The 20,947-nt window shown below is 36.5% G+C and overlaps 1 protein-coding gene across 2 annotated transcripts in view; it reads left to right on the top strand.

The window, feature by feature from the left end:
* Window positions 1–20,256, top strand: part of ppp3ca (protein phosphatase 3, catalytic subunit, alpha isozyme) — a 36,227-nt gene extending 15,971 nt beyond the window's left edge. Inside the window, exons 3-14 of one of the 2 annotated variants that reach the window (XM_059351493.1) lie at window positions 777–901; window positions 1,002–1,113; window positions 1,548–1,693; window positions 1,783–1,922; window positions 10,401–10,478; window positions 10,606–10,700; window positions 12,186–12,311; window positions 12,417–12,497; window positions 12,851–12,935; window positions 13,076–13,173; window positions 15,176–15,226; window positions 17,354–20,256. In XM_059351493.1, the coding sequence (XP_059207476.1) occupies window positions 777–901; window positions 1,002–1,113; window positions 1,548–1,693; window positions 1,783–1,922; window positions 10,401–10,478; window positions 10,606–10,700; window positions 12,186–12,311; window positions 12,417–12,497; window positions 12,851–12,935; window positions 13,076–13,173; window positions 15,176–15,226; window positions 17,354–17,532 (1,316 nt within the window). In that variant the 3' untranslated portion in view covers window positions 17,533–20,256. The remainder of the gene's footprint in view (window positions 1–776; window positions 902–1,001; window positions 1,114–1,547; window positions 1,694–1,782; window positions 1,923–10,400; window positions 10,479–10,605; window positions 10,701–12,185; window positions 12,312–12,416; window positions 12,498–12,850; window positions 12,936–13,075; window positions 13,174–15,175; window positions 15,227–17,353) is intronic. The other variant, XM_059351494.1, reaches the window with a different exon arrangement.
* The last annotated feature ends 691 nt before the right edge of the window (window positions 20,257–20,947 follow it).

A 20,947-nucleotide genomic window follows, 5' to 3' on the forward strand; every position in this document is an offset into this window, starting at 1 on the left:
GTGGCTATGGTGCAAGGTGCTCATGCAAGAGGGCATACTGGAATTTCAAAGATTTTTGTAGTTGTAAATGTAACAAATAATACGAGTGAAGCTAATAAAGCTCAGTTAAATGTATGCATGTTATCCATTTGTCGGAATACATGTATATGACCTATATTAATGTGTGTCTGATCGCTTAGGAAAGGAAATTACATAAATACATGGCCAAAATCTGTTTGATCAAATAATCATCTAGTGATATTCTCAATAGCTTTAATAGATTCATTGACCCAGAAAATATATATTTTGACACCAACATTGACCTTCTAAGTGGCTTGGAAGATATATTGGTTCTCATAGATTTTACATGGCGGCCATCTTGGATCCGCCATCTTGATGAAGTGGCTTCCATCAAAAATTGAAACTTATGATGATGGAGAGCATGTGGAAAAAATGTGGTGCTTTTATCCGGCATGGCCCAGTTATTTTGTTTAGCCGCCTGACTATGGATAAAATACGCCAAAATTATGCTAAAATATATTTCCCCCGACTATATTTAAGTTCCCTGTTAAGGGCCAACCTTCAATTTAGGAAATTCCCGGTTTATTCCTGTTTATTCCCATAAATTCCTATTCATTCCCATGGAAAGTTTCTAACTTCGAAAATAACCAGGATTTTGCAACCCTAGTTAACAATAATATTGGAATGCAATTCTGTGTTTCTTAAAGAAAAGAAATAAGATATTCTATGAGATTCTTTGATTCTGTAACGTGTGCTGTCCTTTGGTTGTTTTGCAGTGTGTGGTGACATCCATGGGCAATTCTTTGATCTTATGAAGCTGTTTGAAGTGGGAGGATCACCAGCCACAACACGGTACCTGTTCCTCGGGGACTACGTGGACCGTGGCTACTTCAGTATTGAGGTAAAACCAGCAGAATATCATCAAGCATTTCATGGGGGAAAAAAAACTATTAGCAGCTGATGGCGTGTAATAACTCTCTGTTCATGTATTTGTTTTGCAGTGTGTTTTATACCTCTGGTCGCTGAAAATCCTCTATCCAAAGACACTATTTTTACTTCGTGGAAATCATGAATGTAGACATTTGACAGAATATTTCACCTTCAAACAAGAATGTAAGTACCTCTCAGTGTTTATCACATTGTTTTTGTATTATTTTGTCTCTCTGTGTCTCACTAATGTCATGTGTAGCCTTGAGCACTTTTGCTAGACAATACAAGTGATGCACCTGTCTGTTGGGACCGTCACGTTAAGTCCGTGTGACAGAACAAAAGATGGGGGAGATGGAAACAAAAAATTTAGACCTGATCGCAAAACAAATGCCAAAAAGATATATTTTTTATATCTGCGTATTCCTCTAAAAATAGCCATCAGCTGCTTTCCCCTTGCAGATATTTTAATGTACTAGTTTTGTAAATTTGTGTTGTTTTATATCAAAAATGTCTTACAAGATCGAACCAACATGCAGTATTATTTAATGTGCAAACGTACCTGACCAGTGAAACTGTTGGACATGAATATTAACATCATAACATGTGTCTTCTCTCAGGTAAAATCAAGTACTCAGAGCAGGTGTACGACTCATGTATGGATGCATTTGATTGCCTTCCCCTGGCTGCACTCATGAACCAACAGTTTCTGTGTGTCCATGGAGGGCTCTCACCTGAAATACACACCTTAGATGACATTAAAAAGGTTAATACCACCTCAGCAATAAAAGTAGGCCTTATGGTACATCGATTGTTCTTTTTTTTAACTGTACATTTCTGCTTCTCTTTGTGAAGTTGGATCGGTTTAAGGAGCCACCGGCTTTTGGGCCCATGTGTGACCTGCTGTGGTCTGATCCTCTGGAGGACTTTGGCAACGAGAAAACCCAGGAATATTTCAGCCACAACACAGTGCGAGGCTGCTCCTACTTCTACAGGTGAGCTGGTCTTTCTGGATCATAATAACTTGAAAACATCATTGACTAAATCAGCGGTTCTCAACCTTGGGGTCGGGACCCCAATTGGGGTCGCGAGATGATTTCTGGGGGTCGCCAAATCATTTTGGAAGTCAGCTCTGTCTCCACTGTGTTAAAGTGTTCATGTGTTAATGTGTTTTAGTCTTTTTGGTCACTTAATGTCTTTTTTTTTGTCATTTTGTGTGTGTTTTTTTAGTAATTTTATGTCTTTTTTTGATCATTTTGTGTCTTTTTTTGATCATTTTGTGGTCAATTTGTGTCTTTTTTGATCATTTTGTGTCTTTTTTTGTCATTTTGTGTCTTTTTGGTAATTTTGTGTCTTTTTTTGGTCATTTTGTGTCTTTTTTGGTCATTTTGTTTCTTTTCTGGGTGATCTGAACTGTGCGTGTGAGATTGTGTTCAGTGAGCGGGGGTCGCGGACAACATGCATGTCAAATTGGGGGTCGCGACTCGAAAAGGTTGAGAACTACTGGGCTAAATGATACATTGCAGTGCTGCTTTCATGCATCCAATAGTGAAACGTTGTGTTTGTGCCGTCTTGCATTATGAGCAATCATCTACATCAAGTGCCTCTCATATTCTAGACTGATCCTATTAGCTTAACCCATGTGGCTCAATGAATATCTGGAATTATACACTTTACTTTTAAAAGAATGAAAGATTTCAATTCATGCCATGGATCCTTCAACAATAAATGCTGCCTCATATTTACAGAACCCCAAGTTTTTTCTCCTTCACACCTTTACTGCTTTATTAGGCCAGGGATTTAAAGCTACATTAAAATGCCCCCCTAAAAAAGACTAAACCTATTTTCATTTTGTTTAATTTTGTACTTTAATTATACCACGTTTTTCAACCCAGACAAATCTGTCATTTTAATCGAGGTAACAGTCATACATTGAGTTATTATCCAGTTTTAACTTACATTTTTATAATGTACATTTTACAATACAATTAGACCTTGGACATTTTCACCTATATATTTTAAGTTTCCTTTTTTTTTTTAGATTTTCAATTTTTAAATATTTTAAAATATTTTTTACATGTTTACTGCTTTCAAAAATTTGAATCAAACAAACAAAACAAAGAACTAAAAAGAGAAAAATAAAATTAATTAATTAATAAATACCATGTTAAAAGTTGAATTTTTTTTAAAATAAATAAAAATAAATTATTATTAATAATAAATTAATTATGAACATCAAACAAAACAAACAAAACCAGGTTGGATATATACAGGTGGATCTAACAAACAGGTTGAATACTGCACATATTTATCAACATGAAATACATTTTACATCCCTCTGTTTGAAAACGAAATGACGTATGACATTTTGATGATATTGTTATAATGTCCCATCATCTAAAATCCATATTTTCTCAAATACATCTTCCTATAGTTCTTACTTTGTGAGTCAATTTATCCTTGAGTTTTACTTCTTGAATCATTATTTTCCATTTTATGGACTTTTCATAGAGTTTTAAGTCACATTTTTACGTTACAATTTTGAGATCTACGACATATTTCACTTTATATTTTTAGTTTAGTTCGTACATCTTGATCTTAAGTTATGAGAGAAAGAAGCAAACATTAGCAGCATATCGGACATCCTGTGTCTGCCGCACAGTGTTAGAGAAACATTTAAATTTAACATGAAACTGCTTCGTTTTGTTTGTTTTTTACTGGTTTTAATCGCCGGGTTTCTTTTGTTTTGGGGGGGAGGAGACCTGCGAGTAATTCTGCTCTAATTCATAAAAACCTACATAATGAAAACTTCTTTTGTTATTGTTTCAATTGGGGAGACCCAACAGCGGCAAAAAAATCACTTATTGTGTCCTTAAGAGAAAGAAGAAGCTAGGAAAAAGGTAGAAGCATGCGTTAAAAGATCAACAGTAAGAAATCTAATTTAGTCTTTCAAGAGAATTGCTGAAGTGCATTTGTGTGAATGTGAATTGACTGCAACTCCGAAGACTCCCACACTAAACTTTTAATATTAAAAATAGATGACCATCATAAATGATTTATGCAGATCAAACATTTAACGCTATCTGATGTAAAAGAGCAACACAAACAATAGACGGGTGCTTTACACCTCATATTGGAGGAAGGAGATTGACTGAACGAACAGGTAAACATATCCATAAAGCCTGTAGATAGTTTGTGTGTGTAAATGGGTCATGTTGCATTGGTTCCCAACAGTTTCTGAGAGGAGTTTGTCTTTTTGACTCCCAGAACAGATTGTTACAGACAAAGGATTAGCCGGGTGAACCTGGAGTCAAATAAAAATAGAGGCAGTGGTAGAGGAGTAAAATATAATAGCGAAGCAAATTGGGAACGGGTTCGTTATGCAACTATTGAACCCCTGTGACAGAGCATGTAAAAGAAGGGGGAGTGAGCGCTGTCCTGATACTGCTGTGAGATGGAAGAGAGGCTGTGGAAGTAGGTGGTGGTGAGGAAGAGAGATTAGGTGGCAGTTGTGGTGAGAGTTTTCTTAATGAAGGTAGGGAACAGTATAAACCCTCCTCTCTCTGCCTGCGTGGGAGCTGCAGTTCTGCTCATATCACAAAAAATTAAAATCAGGAAGATTTATTCCTCCGACGAAGATGAAATGACAGTCTGGACAGTGTGTGCAGAATAATTGCAGTTCAGGTTCCCATCGTGTAATTCTCATCTGCAGGAGCACAGGAAGTGTCAAAGGTGACGTTTGCTTCAAATGATGTCAGATGAAATAGCTCGACTGAAGTGCTGCAGACTTTTCTGTTTCACTTCTGCATGGGCGAGATCACCTTGTTACTCTGAGTTTACCAGCCCCCATAGGGACTATCTGATTAAAGAAAAGAAGCAGGTGATTGGTCTTATCTTCGCCTATCACTGCAGTTAAATGGTCACCAATGAGAAACCATCTATTAACAGGGAGAGAGGAGCTTAGTGAGGATTATTCTGTAGATGTGTGGAGGATGCTGCTATAATAGTCATCTATCTCCCCGTGGCTTTGTTCTGCCTTCACTCTCAAACTTACCTCTCCATCATTATGACTCTTGCCAACTGTACAGTATGTGTGCAGCGCAGAGAACCACATTCTCCTGGGATGTGCAAGAAAATCTCCATCTGAAAAAGAAGAATGTATAAGCAGGTTGAGGGGAAAAAAAGAGGTACTTTAAAATGCAATCAAACATGCAGTTATTTGACTTAAAGCTACATACTGACAGTGACTGATTGTGGCAATGCACACACACACACACACACACACACACACACACACTGGGCTTCATTATTTGACTCCCTGAACATGGCTGAGAAAAGATGTAACTTATTGGAAGAAAATCCTGTGCTTACGGAGTTTTGTACATTAAATGCCTTGTATTACTGTATTACTTATATCCCTTGGTTCTCCTTTGATCGAAATAAATTAAATCACTGCTTTATGTTAACAACGGCCAATGGATGCATTGTACAAGACCAATTACTTCATGTCAGATTTGAGTCATACATAAATCCTGCAGTATTTTAAAGGGGTTTAAAAATAAAGGCTTTTTATATATCATATACCTTCTTTATCTGAGGGCACAATTGCAGACTTTATGTCCTCACTCAGATAAGAGCAATGGATTTTTTTATTTGCATTTTTAATTTCCTTGGGGCAAATATGTAAGATCTCACATTTTACCATTACTAGCATAATTTCCACTTATTTATTCAATATGTATACCATTAAAGCTCTCTCAGAAATGGTGAAAAATCATGTCGAATTTTATTTTGTTCACTAAATATACAGTGGAATAACATAAAATATATAATATTAACGACTTCTGTTTTATTTCCCTAAAATTGTACATATATTTTCTTATATTACTACCTTTTTCAAAAGATGACAAGTAAGTCAGTATTTTAATTATAATTATTTATATTTCATATATCGTTATCTGAAGGCACAATGGATGTTTTTCTTAATTTTATTTCCTTGGGGCAAAAATAACCACCATTTTATTAAAAAAATGTTTCCATAAATCTCACATTCTACCAATACTGGTATTATTTCCACTTATTTAGTCTACATGTTTACCATTATTGCACTCTCAATAATGGTGAAAAATCTTTTTTTTAGTCATTAAATATTTAATGGAATAACACAAAATATAACTAATTAACTCCACTGAATGTTCTTTTTTTTGTAACAAATAGTCAATTTTAATTACACTGGCTTAGCTTCACTACCTTAAACATTAAATGACACAAAACAAACCGGCAGAGGAACTGACATTATTATTTTTCTTAAATTTATCTTTGTTCAACTTTTTTTCCCCACATCATTTTGTTCAGTAAGACCTCTGGATCTATCAAATGTTGGAAACTGCACAGAGCCCTCATTTGTGGAGTGCTTTTTTGTAACTAAGTTGCAGTAAGGAGGCAAACTGAAAAATCTTGATACTTAAAGACACAGCGATATCAAATGGATTTTTTTAGCACAACACATCTAAACTGGGTGATAGAGATTGCCCAATCAAGTTGAGTTAAGTTCAACACATTTCTCAATAAGATAAAGTGACTGAAAATGTGCTCAAACAAACAGTCAACCAAACATCATTATTCATTATTAAACACATCCATTAAACACTCATAGTGCTGGTGGAGAAACTAAGTCTTGCCACTGTATATTTATCCGTTTCAATAATGTAATATAGTGATGTTTTAATGCTTTTACACATAAGGGTTTGTATTAAGTCTATTGTCATATAATGCTGGCTACATATTAAGTTCTATTACAATTATATTAATCAATATAGAAATATAGAAATATCAAAGCAGCAACCATTTTACCAAAAGAAAGATGTAATTGATTAGAAATGTAGTCAGATTATGGTTTTTATATTGGGGTAAATGAATGTGATGACCATCAGCCCGACAGATGGATTATCTTTAGGGAAAGAAAAAAAAAAACAACCTCTCAGCTTCACACTCACAGCACTTCCATCGCTCTCTGTCTCCTTCGCTCATACTCACTTGTCAGATTTCTCGCTCCCTCTCACTCACAGGCTCACCGACACATAATTGTGTGTTTTCACAAAGGGAAGAGAAGGAATGTGAGCCGCGGGCGGGCAATGTGTGTGTGTGTGAACTGTGTTCCCTCGCAGTAATCAATAGATACCGTTGGAGCGGACGAAAAATAAATTAGTACATGGTGTGCGTTATTACGTGACATTTGTGGCACCACTGTGTACAAGAAACAAAAGAATCCTTTGCAGCTTTGACAAATATTATCTTTAACACGTGTGATGCAAAAAGTTATAAATGCATTGATGTGTTTAAATAGAAACACTTATATAACATTTTACAGCTCTGTTAGGGACTACTGCCAGCCATAGTGGAAAGAGTTACAGCATATCCATGTTAGTGTGTAACACAGCTATTCCTGTAATTTATATATTGGCCACCGAGGGAATGTTAGCCATGTGACCTAGATATAAGAGGATGGCACAGTTTCGCCAGGTGCTCAGGGCACAGCAGCAGTCTCCTTGTTTTTCTTCCGGCACAAACCTTTGAGTACTTAAATATTTAAAGCACTTCTGAAAGTTTGATGTGTGCATGGATGGCAGTGACTGTAAGAAAGTGCCAGAAGAAAGGATTGTTGCTGGGGAAGGATGGACTGTTTGTTACTGTAGGTCTGAAGAAAGACAGAAAAGTCACTGGTGTTGAAGGAATCTGTCAATTATCAGTCAACCATCAGAAAATTTAATAATTCTGGGCAATCATCTATGAAGTTAAAATGTCTTTTTGCTTCGTCAGACTTTTCTCTATTTTATTTTATTTTGAATTACTTTAAGGCGCTCACTAAGAAAAAAGCAATGGATATTTTTTTATTTGCATTTTTAATAATCCTGCAGCAAAAATAGCAATTTTTTCATTAATACTAGCATTATTTCCAGTTATCCATTTCAACATGTTTTCCATTATAGCACTCTCAGCCTATATATTATAAATATGTATATTTATTGTGTTCATTAAATAAATAATGGAATAACATACACTACCAGTCAAAAGTTTCTCATTCAACAGTTATATATTTTTGTTTTTTTTGTCAACATTGTAGATTGATATTAGATAACACATATGGAATTATTTATTAAACAAACGTGTCAAACAAACCAGAATATGTTTTATAATTTAGATTCTTCACCTTCTGCTTTGGTGCTCTCAGACACATTAAGAAGGCAAGAAATTTCACAAACTGACTCTTGACAAGGTGCACCTGTTAATGAAGAACCATTCCAGGAGATCAGCATAAAAACAAGAGGTGGCTACTTCCAAGAATCTAAAATATAAAACATATTCTGGTGTGTTTAACACTTTCTTGTTTTTTTACTACATAATACCATATTTGTTCTTTCATAGTTTGATGTCTTCAGTATTAAGCTACAATGTTGAAAATAATAAAAAGTGTAGAAATGGAATACAGTGGCTTGAAGAAATAAAGGAATCTCAAAGGACTTTTCAAAACTAAGACAGATTGAGGGCATTAATCATTTAAAAGAGCTAATCAAACCATAATCTTTAATCTTTTTATTCTAACTCAGGAGACATAGTTTGAGGGGATGATACAGTCTCTGAATGACATAACACAACCTTCTAGGTATTACATAACAACTGTGGGGAGAGCTGCTAAATGGAAGGCTGCGTTCACACTGCAGCTGGAAGAGTCCCAGTTCTCATTACATGTCCCTCCAGTGTGACACAGGTCTGATGTTTTCTGCGCAGTCTTATGTTTTCATTTTGACTTTTGGTCCTTAATCTGCTCCATACCAGATCCACAAGTACACAACTCTACTCTGAACTGTCAGATAGGAAGTCATGTGGTCTTTTTATCATCTTTCCCCACGGGACAGCTCATTGTCCATCTGGCCAGACAAACATGGAGGATGACTTCAGCCTGCAGCCGGCGGAGAGATAACGATCCCAATCCCAAACAAAACTTCATCAGAAATATCACAATAAAAATGTTTATAAAGCTGAGAAGATCAGTGTCAAAGGAAGATCAAAATAATTACTGCAACAATATACACTGTAAAAAAAAAATCTGTTGAATTTACGGTAAAATACCGGCAGCTGTGGTTGCCAGAACTTCACCGTAAGAAATACAGTGAGCATATGAAAATGTAAATATCAGCAAAAAAACTGTAATTTATACTGAATAATCCCATTACTTTCAGGATAATTGTGTCATCATGGTATTTCTCCATTCATTTTTACAAGAAAATTGTTTATTTTTACAGCACAACTGTGTGTTTTCTACAGTTTGACAGTAGAATTTAAAGTTTTATGCTATTCTTTGATTTACAGTAATTAAAAGTATCTACTACAGTGATGTACAATGTTCAATTTTACGACTTATTTCTGATGCAATTTGACAGTGTTTTACTGTAATTTCTACAAACATTTTTTACAGTGTAGGGTGAAATATCTATCTATCTATCTATCTATCTATCTATCTATCTATCTATCTATCTATCTATCTATCTATCCATCTATCCATCTATCCATCCATCTATCCATCCATCCATCCATCCATCCATCTATCCACCTGGCAAGCTATCTTTCTTTCTGGAGACAAAGTATTTTTTTAAAGATTATGATTTTAAGAAAAAGTTTAAAAAGGATTCCAAATTGGAGAAAATCTGCCAAAGGGGTTAACTCGCCATAAGAAATTACTCCACAAATAATATGATAGAAATGCATAAACGGCTGGAAATTAGCAGCCTGCAGACCAAGACACCAGTCAGCTGCAGCAAATACTCAAATGGATAAAATAAATCAGTGAACAACAGTGTCTAAGCTGGCAGTAAACCCTTTAATATGATTCACTGACAAAAATCTCGACTTCTGGCTTAAAGTGCACCTTTGTGGCTACTAAAAAGGAGCTGTGAAATTCTGGCAGCAGCAGCTGGGAAGATGGGACAGAAAGTTGTCCCGAGGTGGCCTAATGGCTTGACAGCTTTAAAGTGGCCACCTTATTGTAAAGCATGCATTGGATATAGCACATATTTCATGCCATGTGTGAATGTAGCATGGCAGACTTCCTTTCCTTCCAGGCACATTTCCTGTCAGGTTAGAGCTGGCGGGGCAGGAAGCTGTGACTGCCGCTTATACTGGGTTAGTTTGTTTTTAACTGCAACAGGTAGCTGTTGGATTGGTTTTTCACAGCCTTGCATCATCCTCAGCGAGGCTTCCATAAATGCATTTATGAGTGATAAATCTTTGTTCATTTTCTTGCGAGTGGAACTGTATGTGAAGTTATTATTAACCTGCAGCTTCAATGTCGTTCCGTTGTGTGATGGAAAAAAATCTCTTTTTTTAGTTTCTGTCAAGTAAGATTCTGTGTTTATTTGAATTTTATTTATTTCACGGTGCATTTCTAAAGCCAGTTTTTATTTACTCTCTTCCAGTTATCCAGCTGTTTGTGAGTTCCTACAGAGCAATAACCTATTATCAATTATCCGAGCGCATGAAGCACAAGATGCAGGGTAGGTTATCAACACAACACACACTTGAACAACATACATATCCACACAAACAAAAACAGATTTATTTACATGTGTAAGAACAAGCTCTGTCTCTTTATGTCCTTACCTCCACCTGACCGCCTTGAAGCTATCGGATGTACCGTAAAAGTCAGACCACTGGATTCCCATCCCTCATTACCATCTTCTCAGCACCAAACTACCTGGATGTTTACAACAACAAAGGTGGGAAAATCTCTTTGATTCAGTTTGCAGCTCTGTCATCTGCTTCTGTTAACATCTGTATCATATTTCTGCACGGTAATAAATGTATTTTTTAAATCACAGTGATTTTAAAGAAACGGTTTATCCCCCCCAAAAAATACTTATTTTTCCACATACCTATAGTGCTATTTATCAATCTATCAATCAACTATTTTCTTTCTCCTAAAAAGTCAGCCAAATAACCACACAGAGAAATGAAAAGATGCTTGCAGCTTCCTTCTGCACAATGATAGGGTTAGTGGGTGTAGTTTGGGAGGAAGAAAGTAGTTTCTTCATGAAACTGCTCACAACAAGGTCTGTGGATTGTCTTTGAATAACCGGGTCATGGTTTCTGGAAAGCATTTGAGTTTTTAAAATTAAATTTTTTGGCCGATTTGTGCCATCTAGTTCTAGAATTTATGAGAAAAAGGACTGTGACTTGTCAACATTGACAAAATAATCTAAATTGATAAATAGCAAAAAGAAAAGAGAAAAGAAAAGAAAAGAAAAAAATATATTTTTATTTTATTGTAAACCAACCCTTTAAAGCTATGTAAAATTAATAAAGAACTGTTGAAAAAAATAAAGCATTGGTTCCATATTTCATATAATTGCTATGGCAGAAAGCCTTGGTAAAAAAATGTAATTACTGTTAAATTAAAAGTCCCAACAAAAAATAGTAAAACCTGGAGTTGTGAGATGCAACATTTGCATCTCTGACATTTTAACTGCATATGTTTTTGGTATCATGTAAATTTCATTTCATACATGGGCTCATCTGACTTACCTTTTAAAATGGTTGCAACAGCACAAACTGGAGCGTACGGGTTAATGCATCTACATTTAGCTTGTGAGCAGGCATAAGAATGCATCAGGGAGCCCCCGTTTGTTTGTGCTCTCAGATCTGTGTCTTGGTTGCTATGGGCTATGGGAGATGGGGGAGCGTGGGAGGGACTGTCGGCATCACTGACTATCTCCATGTGGCTTTATCCCTCTTGATGTAACAGTGTCAGCAATCCCTGGCCTCAGCTGGGCCATCTAGTGGTCGAATGCATCATTTTTATGCTCTGCCTCTGTTTTTGCACACAGGAGAGTACTGCATGTACAAAATGATCTTACACTGGGTAACATCACTGAACATGATTACATTTGAAGGGAACGTATAAGAAACACTGCCGCGCATATGGCCATGCAATAAAAATGTACATGTGTGTATGTATGTATATTTATATAAAAATTGTAGAAAATAGCAAAATATACAGACAAATATTCAAATTTGAGAAATACAACTTATTGCACAAGTAAGCAGGTGACAGGTGACAATGAATTAAAATAAATTATGGTGTGAGGTGTTAGTGATTATTTGTCAAATATTTCTTAAAGTAGCACAATCGTATCAGAGCATGCTATTCACGGGACAGGATGGATTTAATTTGACTCTGCTGTCTCTCTTCTGTTTCCCAACAGCTGCTGTACTGAAATATGAAAATAATGTCATGAATATCCGACAGTTCAACTGCTCACCCCATCCCTACTGGCTGCCCAACTTCATGGACGTCTTCACCTGGTCTCTGCCGTTTGTTGGAGAGAAAGGTACTGAGTGTTTCTAGAGCCAGGTCTTCCCATATGTGTGTCAAGGGTTTATCTGTCATCTTTGTGGCTTCACCTCTTTTTCCTGTGCTCTGTTTCTCCACACAGTCACAGAAATGCTGGTGAACGTGCTGAGCATCTGCTCTGATGATGAGCTCATGATGAATGATGAAGATGAGATATTTGATGGTAAGAAGTCATGTAAATAATGATTTAATAGCTTGTTGATTTTATTTACTCCATGCTCTAAACAAGGGACTGTGTCTCGTTTCAGATACTTTTGTTAGTACACTGTGTACACTATGCACTTATTTGCATAATGTGTAAATTATTATATTATCTTAGTTTTGTCTCAATTAAAACATGGCTGTTGTCCACTTAAACATTATGATTGTATCCCTTTTAAAGGCAAATTGCATATATTCCATGACTTATATAAAACCATTTATTTAATGTGCGTCTCATGCAATCTATAGGCATATAATGATGCCTTCTTTTGGGTCAGAGAAACCCGTATTGACAGTTTGTGTATTTCTTTGCAGCCAATGCAGCTGCAGCACGCAAGGAGGTGATCAGAAACAAGATCCGTGCTATTGGAAAAATGGCCAAAATGTTTTCGGTTCTCAGGTAGACTTTATGTTTGTGTGTCTGGATGGAAGGTGATTCCATGTGTTTTTGAAGTGGGGCTTAAATTTCTTTTTCTCCAGTTTGATCAGGGGCTCAGTATAGTTTTATGACCTGTTTGCCTCCTTCTGTGTTTCCTGCAGAGAGGAGAGTGAAAATGTGTTGACGCTTAAAGGCCTGACGCCCACTGGCATGCTGCCGAGCGGGGTTCTCTCTGGAGGCAAACAGACACTGCAGAGTGGTGAGTACAAGGCTCAGCATAAGCCTTTTCTCCACCCTATTCTCCACCTTTTCATCACCATTCTCAGTCCAACCATTGGTCTCGCTCGCTCTCTCTCTCTCTCTCTCTCTCTGTGTCTCCTTCTCTGACTAAATGTAGAGTAGCCAACAAGCTTTGTTTTTAGCCTCTATGTGATCCTCTGGTCACATTTAAGCTGTGGAAGAAGAAGTTCCAACCAAATATTCCTTTTTGTTATTTCTGCCTACAGCAACATATTGCAAAAGTCACATAATGTAGCATAAAACCATCATTGTACCAGACAAAGATGCAACTCCCTCTTGGAGGTGCATTAAGAATTTCTTTGCTTACGAGAAAATATCTGTCTCTCTTTACTTTACTAGCTGTCATATTTTCAGCTGCAAAGAGCTTAACAGTTCAACGCTGATAAACATTGGGATTGGTAGTACAAAGAGCTATTTGATTCAGTGTCACAAGTATTTTCAAAGCAAAGGTGAGCTACCTCTAACTCAGAGGTGGGCTATTTATTTTCCCAAGGGGCCACATAAGATACTACGAAGGTTGTGGAGGGCCGGACCAGTAATCTGAACTTAATTCTGCTCATTAATATCATCGCTTTATAAAAAGCAGTAAATTATCTGGTTTTGAGCTGCTACTGGTAAGAATACATGTAATGATAAAACTATGTTAATGTGGAGTAAGTCAAATATAGCAGTAAAAAACAGTAAAAACTCCAATCATTATCTCACTATTCCATTTATTTTAAACACAACATACATTTAAACCACAAAAATAAATAGCATGTATGTTATGCAGAAAACCAGCAATTTATTAACTTTATGCAGAAAGCAAGAAGTGCTATTCACAAGGTAACTCAGTGCTTTTCTGTGCAAGTGCGTGTGTACATAAATCGCCTTCAAAATAAAAGCACTGCTGTTGTATTGATTTCTTATTTCCGGGTAACCTCACGCAGGCCGGACAGGGACAGACAAGGGCTGGATGTGGTCCCAGGGACGCCTAAGGCCCAGATCTGCTCTAACTTATTGTATTTTTGCACAAAACCCTGGGCAAGTGTGTGCCACTACTGTGTGCCGACAACAAGCATTATTTTACACTGACTTCAGACTGGTCTCCCCTCAAAAACGACTGTATAGGTGGTTAGTACAGGCAGAAAAATACGACCAATATTTATGTTTTAGACCGTCCTCCGCTGCCCTCTAGTGACCATTATAATGAATAACGGCGCTGCTGAGTTGCGAACAGACTTTCACCCAGGAGAACGGGGGTCGCGTCCCATGTGAAAACATATAAAAAATTATGGAACTTCCATGCCTAAGGTTTTGTGCATCACATTTTTGTAGTTTTTGTGCATCACATTTTTACGTAACTATGTCACTTCCGGCAGTCACGTCACCCTCGTAAGTATTTTACTTCGAGCTTTTTTGTAAATGTATTTACTGTCTTTTATAACATCCTACCAAGAGGTTTTTGGACCTAAAGTTAGATCAGTGGTTTTGTAGCCTAAATTCAACAAGCCAACTTAACGGGTATGTATAATGACTTGTGCGCTATTTTTAGAAAGCTCCGCTCTGTAACGAGAAACGCTCATATGTGTCGTTATGGATGGTATTGACAAACAACTTATTCTGTCGTTTAGGTTGTAGATCTAATTGGCTAAAATATCTCGTTCAAATCCAGAACAAGTAAACTCTGTCCTCTTATCTAAAATCCACGATAGTCTCAATCCAAAATCACTCTTTCTGTCTCAATATATATCTGTCCCGCCTCTCTCTCCATGGATCTGTCTTTTTTTATTTTTCATATCTAACCCGACATTAATTCTCTCAGTATTATCTCAGCATGGCATTCCTCTGAGTTTGGCTGCATTGCCAGTGAACATATATTTCTCATCTGGCCTAACATGAGCCGCCTTTTTCCGCTGGGGCTGCATTTTTACATTTGCATGGCTTTATCAGGAGTAACCTGCTCCCCTCCTCCCCCTCAGCCACCATTGAAGCCATTGAAGCCATCGAGCCGACTGATGAGGACGGAGAAGGTAAACCTGTGCCCCATCTTCCACCCCCCTCTACATACAACATAACATAGGTCACCTGTCACGAACACAACAGCTCACAGAACAATAAATCCATCAAACAACAAGTCACAGGAGAGTTTGATGCTGCTATGGTTGGCACTTTACTTTGCAGTACTTTGATTAATGCAGAAATCCAACTGGATGATTGCATTTTAAATCTTAGAGAACCAAGTGAAGACAAAAACTATGAGTTAAATTGAGATAAAGGGTTATTCGTAATGTCAGGTGAGGATTCCATTGTTATGATTGTTATGTAATAATTGGAGGAAAGAGGAAAAACCTCTAACAGTCAGCAGTATTTGCAGGGTGGGAAGCTGGCGAGGGAACATGAGGACTGATGAGTTTTTGCAAACTCCTGCATGTGACTGTATGACTGTTGCACACATTTGGACCTGGTCATCTTAAACTAGAAAGAAAAAAACAGAGGGGAAATGCTAAGTATAAAGAGAAGTGCTTTTTAAGGCAAGTTCATAATAAATTAAAATACTGCAAAGTCAGGTGCTGCTAAGAGATGCATGACTATAATACTTCATTGTTTTTGGTTTGGCTTGTAAACGGCCTCCATCTGGTTCTGAAAAAGTGTTGCATGCACAAGAACAAGAAACAAACCAGAGCATCAACATGAAATATGCATCTTGAAACCTCAGCTCCTCGTGATATGTCTAAGGTAATCATTGTTCACTAACTAAAAAGCTCTGATACGAAACGGCAAATTACAGCGCTGACACAAATATATATTTCTATTTACATACACAGTATATTGAATTAAAACATCGAGCTGAGTGGTTGTTGAGATTTTTTAATTGGATCTTATGTGCCTGCATTTTTGCTACCATATGTGTTGATACTTTAGGGAAAAAAGGGTAAGACAAAAGCTTCAAGTTACAATGATCCAGGACTTTTTGAACATTTTTCTTCCTCATTTGATGTACTTTCTGTTGAAACTGTATACTGGAGTTGGACATGTAAACCAAGAGATTTTAAATGGGAAATGTCAGTAGAAGGAGGGGCTGTTTAACTTGAGAAAGGACTACATATGTCAACCTGCACCACCTGCAGGAGAGTAAGCAGTAAGCAGTTTAAACATGCAGATAGCGTGTCAATGTTGCCTCCTAAAATGTATTTTCACACTTTTGTCATCTGCAGGTAGTGATGTGCAAATGAAACCTTTTGAATTATTTTCTTTATGTTCTGAGCCCTATAGATGGTACTCTTGGTATAGTGTGCTTTGTCACTAATGTCAGTTGCAGAATACAATAGCAAAAAAACGACCTGCCAACTGTATCAACTTCCAGAAGGAAGCATGCATCTACTCAAGGAAGAAAGGCCTGTGCTTGTGACGGTGTCCTACTTGGCTGAGCTGTAATACTAATTCGCTTAGTAGATACATCACTCCTTCTGCGCTGTGATACAGTTTGCAGGTGGAGTTTGGTAGAAATAAAATAGTTCCAACATCAAGTTTCAATAAATGTATGTACAAAAACATGATTTTCACAAGGTACAGGGATGCAGAAGGGCTTTAAAATTAACTGACAGGTTATGATGGTTATTGGTTGTTTGTTTATTTATTCATTTGTTTATTTGCAGGTTTTAATGTTAGTATATGTCTATATAATTATATAAATATATATGCAGATATATAGATGTGTATTGTAAGGGGGTAAATCAGTGCTGGAGTATACATACTTAAATTAATATAACATATCAGTAATTATGGGAGTTGTACATGTTTATACAATTTAATACAAATATATAAGACAAAAGAAAAATCATTATATAAGTTGAGGTAGATGGTTGATAAACTAAACTATATTCTGCAGGAGATATTTGGTTTTAAATGATGTAATGTAACATAATTAAGATACTGAACCCCAAATTTCTCCCAATGCTGCCTTCCCAGTGTGTGAATGAATTCCCACTGGTGGCAGGTGGCACCGTTGAGGGTAGCCTCTGCCACCAGTGTGAATGTGAGTGTGAATGGGTGAATGAGATCAGTCTGTAGTGTAAAGCACTTTGTCGTGACATCAGGGATATCCTGAGCCAATATGAGGTGAGGTGATCTCTTTATATGTGTTTTCTTTCCTCCAGCTATCCGTGGGTTCTCCCCCCAGCACAAGATCGCCAGCTTTGAGGAGGCCAAGGGCCTAGACCGCATCAACGAGCGCATGCCGCCTCGCAAGGACGGGGTGAACCACGTGGGTCACTCCATGGGGAAGATGAATATGTCGGAGGCAAACGGCACGGATGACAACAGCAACATCCAGTGATGTGCTGTCTGAGCCTCAGAACCGTGCTGCTGTTGCGCCGTGCAGCAAGACATTGCCAAATCGGGAATTCAGGCCTCAGAACATAGAAATAAACCAGGCCCACAGACAGAACATGAAAATCTGCAGCAAATCTAAAACGGGCGAAAAAGGTCATTTTTTTCATGACAGTATGTCATTGCACAGTTGGGGGAGGGGGAAGCTGGGGTTCACAACAGAGGGCAGGAATAAAGAGAGGCCAGAAGGCTGCAGCTTGACTGAAAAAGTGTGGTTGAAAGTTGTTTCTGCCTGTTGTTCCCTTTCTAAGTTCAATTACAGATTGAATCGTTGGGGGTTGTGTTGTTCTGAGTGCTGACAAATGTCTGCTCCTTCATTACAGGGCCTGGCAGAAGACATAATTGCAGTATCCATGCCACACAAATCATGTTACTGTTTCATAAAGTGTTTATTATGAATCACTCACAAGTTCACTTCATGTGGAAAAAGAATCTTGTTTACCTACATGTTTTGCTAGTATTAAACAAGTCACACCACTTTGTGAGAGATAAAAGGAAGCTAAATGTGAACCTCTTAAAACTTGCAGTGCAGTCTTACCAGTGGACTTTAAATTTATTGATTTACCTTGTCGTAAGATGCCGTCATCCTGCAGGGGGAAAGAGGACAGGGTGCTCATCTAAGCCACTGCAGGCAAACTCCTCCTTGGGTGCGTTCCAATACTTTTCCTTTCCTCACCTCCCTCATTACCAGTCATCTCCTAGCAAGACTCAACTTGGAGGGGATGAGGGGAAGAAAGGGAGGGGATGAAAAGACAATTTGGAAAATCTGGTTCCACTGTAGGTAAACACTGAGATCTAACATCAGAACTTGCACTCTGTCCCATATGAAGATGCAACTTCATCATCAATGTCCGTAGGGAAATCTCAAAGGGTTATATTTTTATCCAGACCATCCTTAAAATAATTTCCTTCCTAAGTAGTTCACATCAGAGAAGCATGGCATTTGATCAAGCTATACCTCACACACTTTCTGGAAAGTATACACTTGTGCATCCTCTGCTGAAGGAGGCTTTTCTCATCTCTTCTGCATTGCTATGAACGGCAACAGAGCGGCATTAACACCTGTTTCTGGACCACCAGAGTAAAAGAAGTGATTTTGAACTTTGGGACATACCTTGCTGTCACACACTACCTGATTATTTCTCACCTGCTTGTTGCTAAACAGAAAGAAATAAAACAATATGTGCAGTCACTCAAGTATACATTAGCGCCCTTTGAGTTTTTGCACTTTTTGCTGTGCTGCAAATTCAATGAGATTTCATGCCTCAACACTACACAAAGTATACTATATCAGAGTGAGGGAAGGAAATTCTACAAATTTGTGAATGCATATAATTAAAAATAACAGCCACAAAACCACTGTAATTTAAAATAAGCAAGCTTCCGTCCATAAAATATATTTTAAGGGATTTTAAGAATGTATCCTGACCAGATTTGAGATGATTAATGATTCTTTTTGAGGAAAATGTGATTTCTTTTTCACTAAAATTGATCTCAGCTTAATTAAGTACTCTGTTCATTAAAACTGAGTGCAGTGTAGACCCGGCATTTGGTTTATAAATCTACTCATATTGCATCAAAGTGTGTTAATCGCATATCATTTCATGATTTTTCAATCATTCTTCCCTAATCCAAACTAATTCTACTGTGCAGTACAGTGGAGAAAACAGGCCGAGAAAAACTTCACTGAAGTGTACTGTGATCCAAATAAAACAAAAATTCCCGTGTCTAATTGACTGATAAATGAAAATACAAAACATTCTGGTTCTTTCAAAATAAATAATTTGGGAAATTCAATACGAGTGAAGCCCCAACATGAAGCGACACTTACTGTCACATAAATTTCTAGAATTTCCTTTCATACATTAATATTTTTTCTACTTTATATTTCATCTTTCTATTAAATGATAAAGGTATGTGAATTAAGGATGGACAAAAAGTGATTTTTAACACAGCATCTATGGTACGGAACGCATCAATGCATGCAATTAAGTTCCTAATTGTTATGTGAGATTATAATTGTGATAGTTGTGTTTCAAATAGTAAACTTGAATTATTTTATTTTTTGAATTACATTTGTAGTTTTATTTGTCTTGTTTTATAAATTTTATAAATAGGCTTCCTTTGATTGTTTTTGTCCATTTTTTTCATTCTGTTATTTATAACCACTGCTTTTAATTTTATAATGATTTATTGTATGCAGAGATGCCCTTCTAAGGTGTGAAGCCTTGTGTTTATTTTTTTTCTGTTGTACTGATGTACAGAAAATGTTCAATAGTGTGAATGAATATAATCTCAGTGAAAAGCAACTTTCAGGCTGCCAAAGCATGATAGCATGGTTTTCAGATGTAAATGAATCGGACACAAAGAAAATCATGTGTCGCACTTACGTTTAACAGGAAACATTGTACTCTGGTTATATTTACTGCTGATATTATTATTGTTACAATTTAGCTTATGGTTATTTTCCTTCCTCTGTTTCTGGTTCTTGTATGGTCTTACATGCATATTTCAACAAACAAATATAATGGATTTTATCTTGCAACATTTTTTATTATCTATGGAAATATGTTTTGGCATTTGACTTCCTAAATGATACACACATTGTAAGCATGCCCTATGGGACAAATCACATTTTTTTACTCTTGAATAAAATATGCATGAACAAAAATGTGTTGCATAGCTTCTAACTCACTGATGAAAGTTAATGATAATTTAATTTGTTTCACCCTGAACCCCTCAAAAAAAATCAAACTGTTTTACTTGTGTACGGTATAGCCAACCAAGAATATTTATTACACTTAAAGCTGATTTTCTACCAGAATCATTACACTACAGTATCTTACATCTAATCAAATCTGCTTTAAATGTGCCCAATTATGTCAATGAATAAGTGTAAAAGAGGTGTATGAAGAATAGGAATTGCTAAAATATAAGGAGGGATAAATAAAATTATGGAAATATAAAGAGAGAAAAAATAAATAAATGTGTAATTATGAGGAGAAATAGGGTAATACAAAAGAATAATTAGAAGCATTTACACATGTATTTGTTTAATTATTTTGTATGAATATCTTTTAATTGTATTCTTTTTTTGTTTTATTTATTTATTTGTTTTTAAGGTAACCCCTTCCCTTTTCACAATTATTATTTTCCCTGTTTCTTTTACTTTTGCAATATGGACAATACATAGATAAAATAAATGCAGAAGAAAATACATGCAAAACATAAACATTTATTTTAAATTACATCAATAAATAAAAATAAAATGAATGTTAAAATAAATGAAACTGCTTATTATTATTATCCAGTATTTATGTGATTCCTCTGTAAATGTCTACATGTATTTCATTTATTCAGCT

This window comes from Centropristis striata, chromosome 15 (genome assembly GCF_030273125.1).
Source record: "Centropristis striata isolate RG_2023a ecotype Rhode Island chromosome 15, C.striata_1.0, whole genome shotgun sequence".
NCBI classification, from domain to species: Eukaryota; Metazoa; Chordata; class Actinopteri; order Perciformes; family Serranidae; genus Centropristis; species Centropristis striata.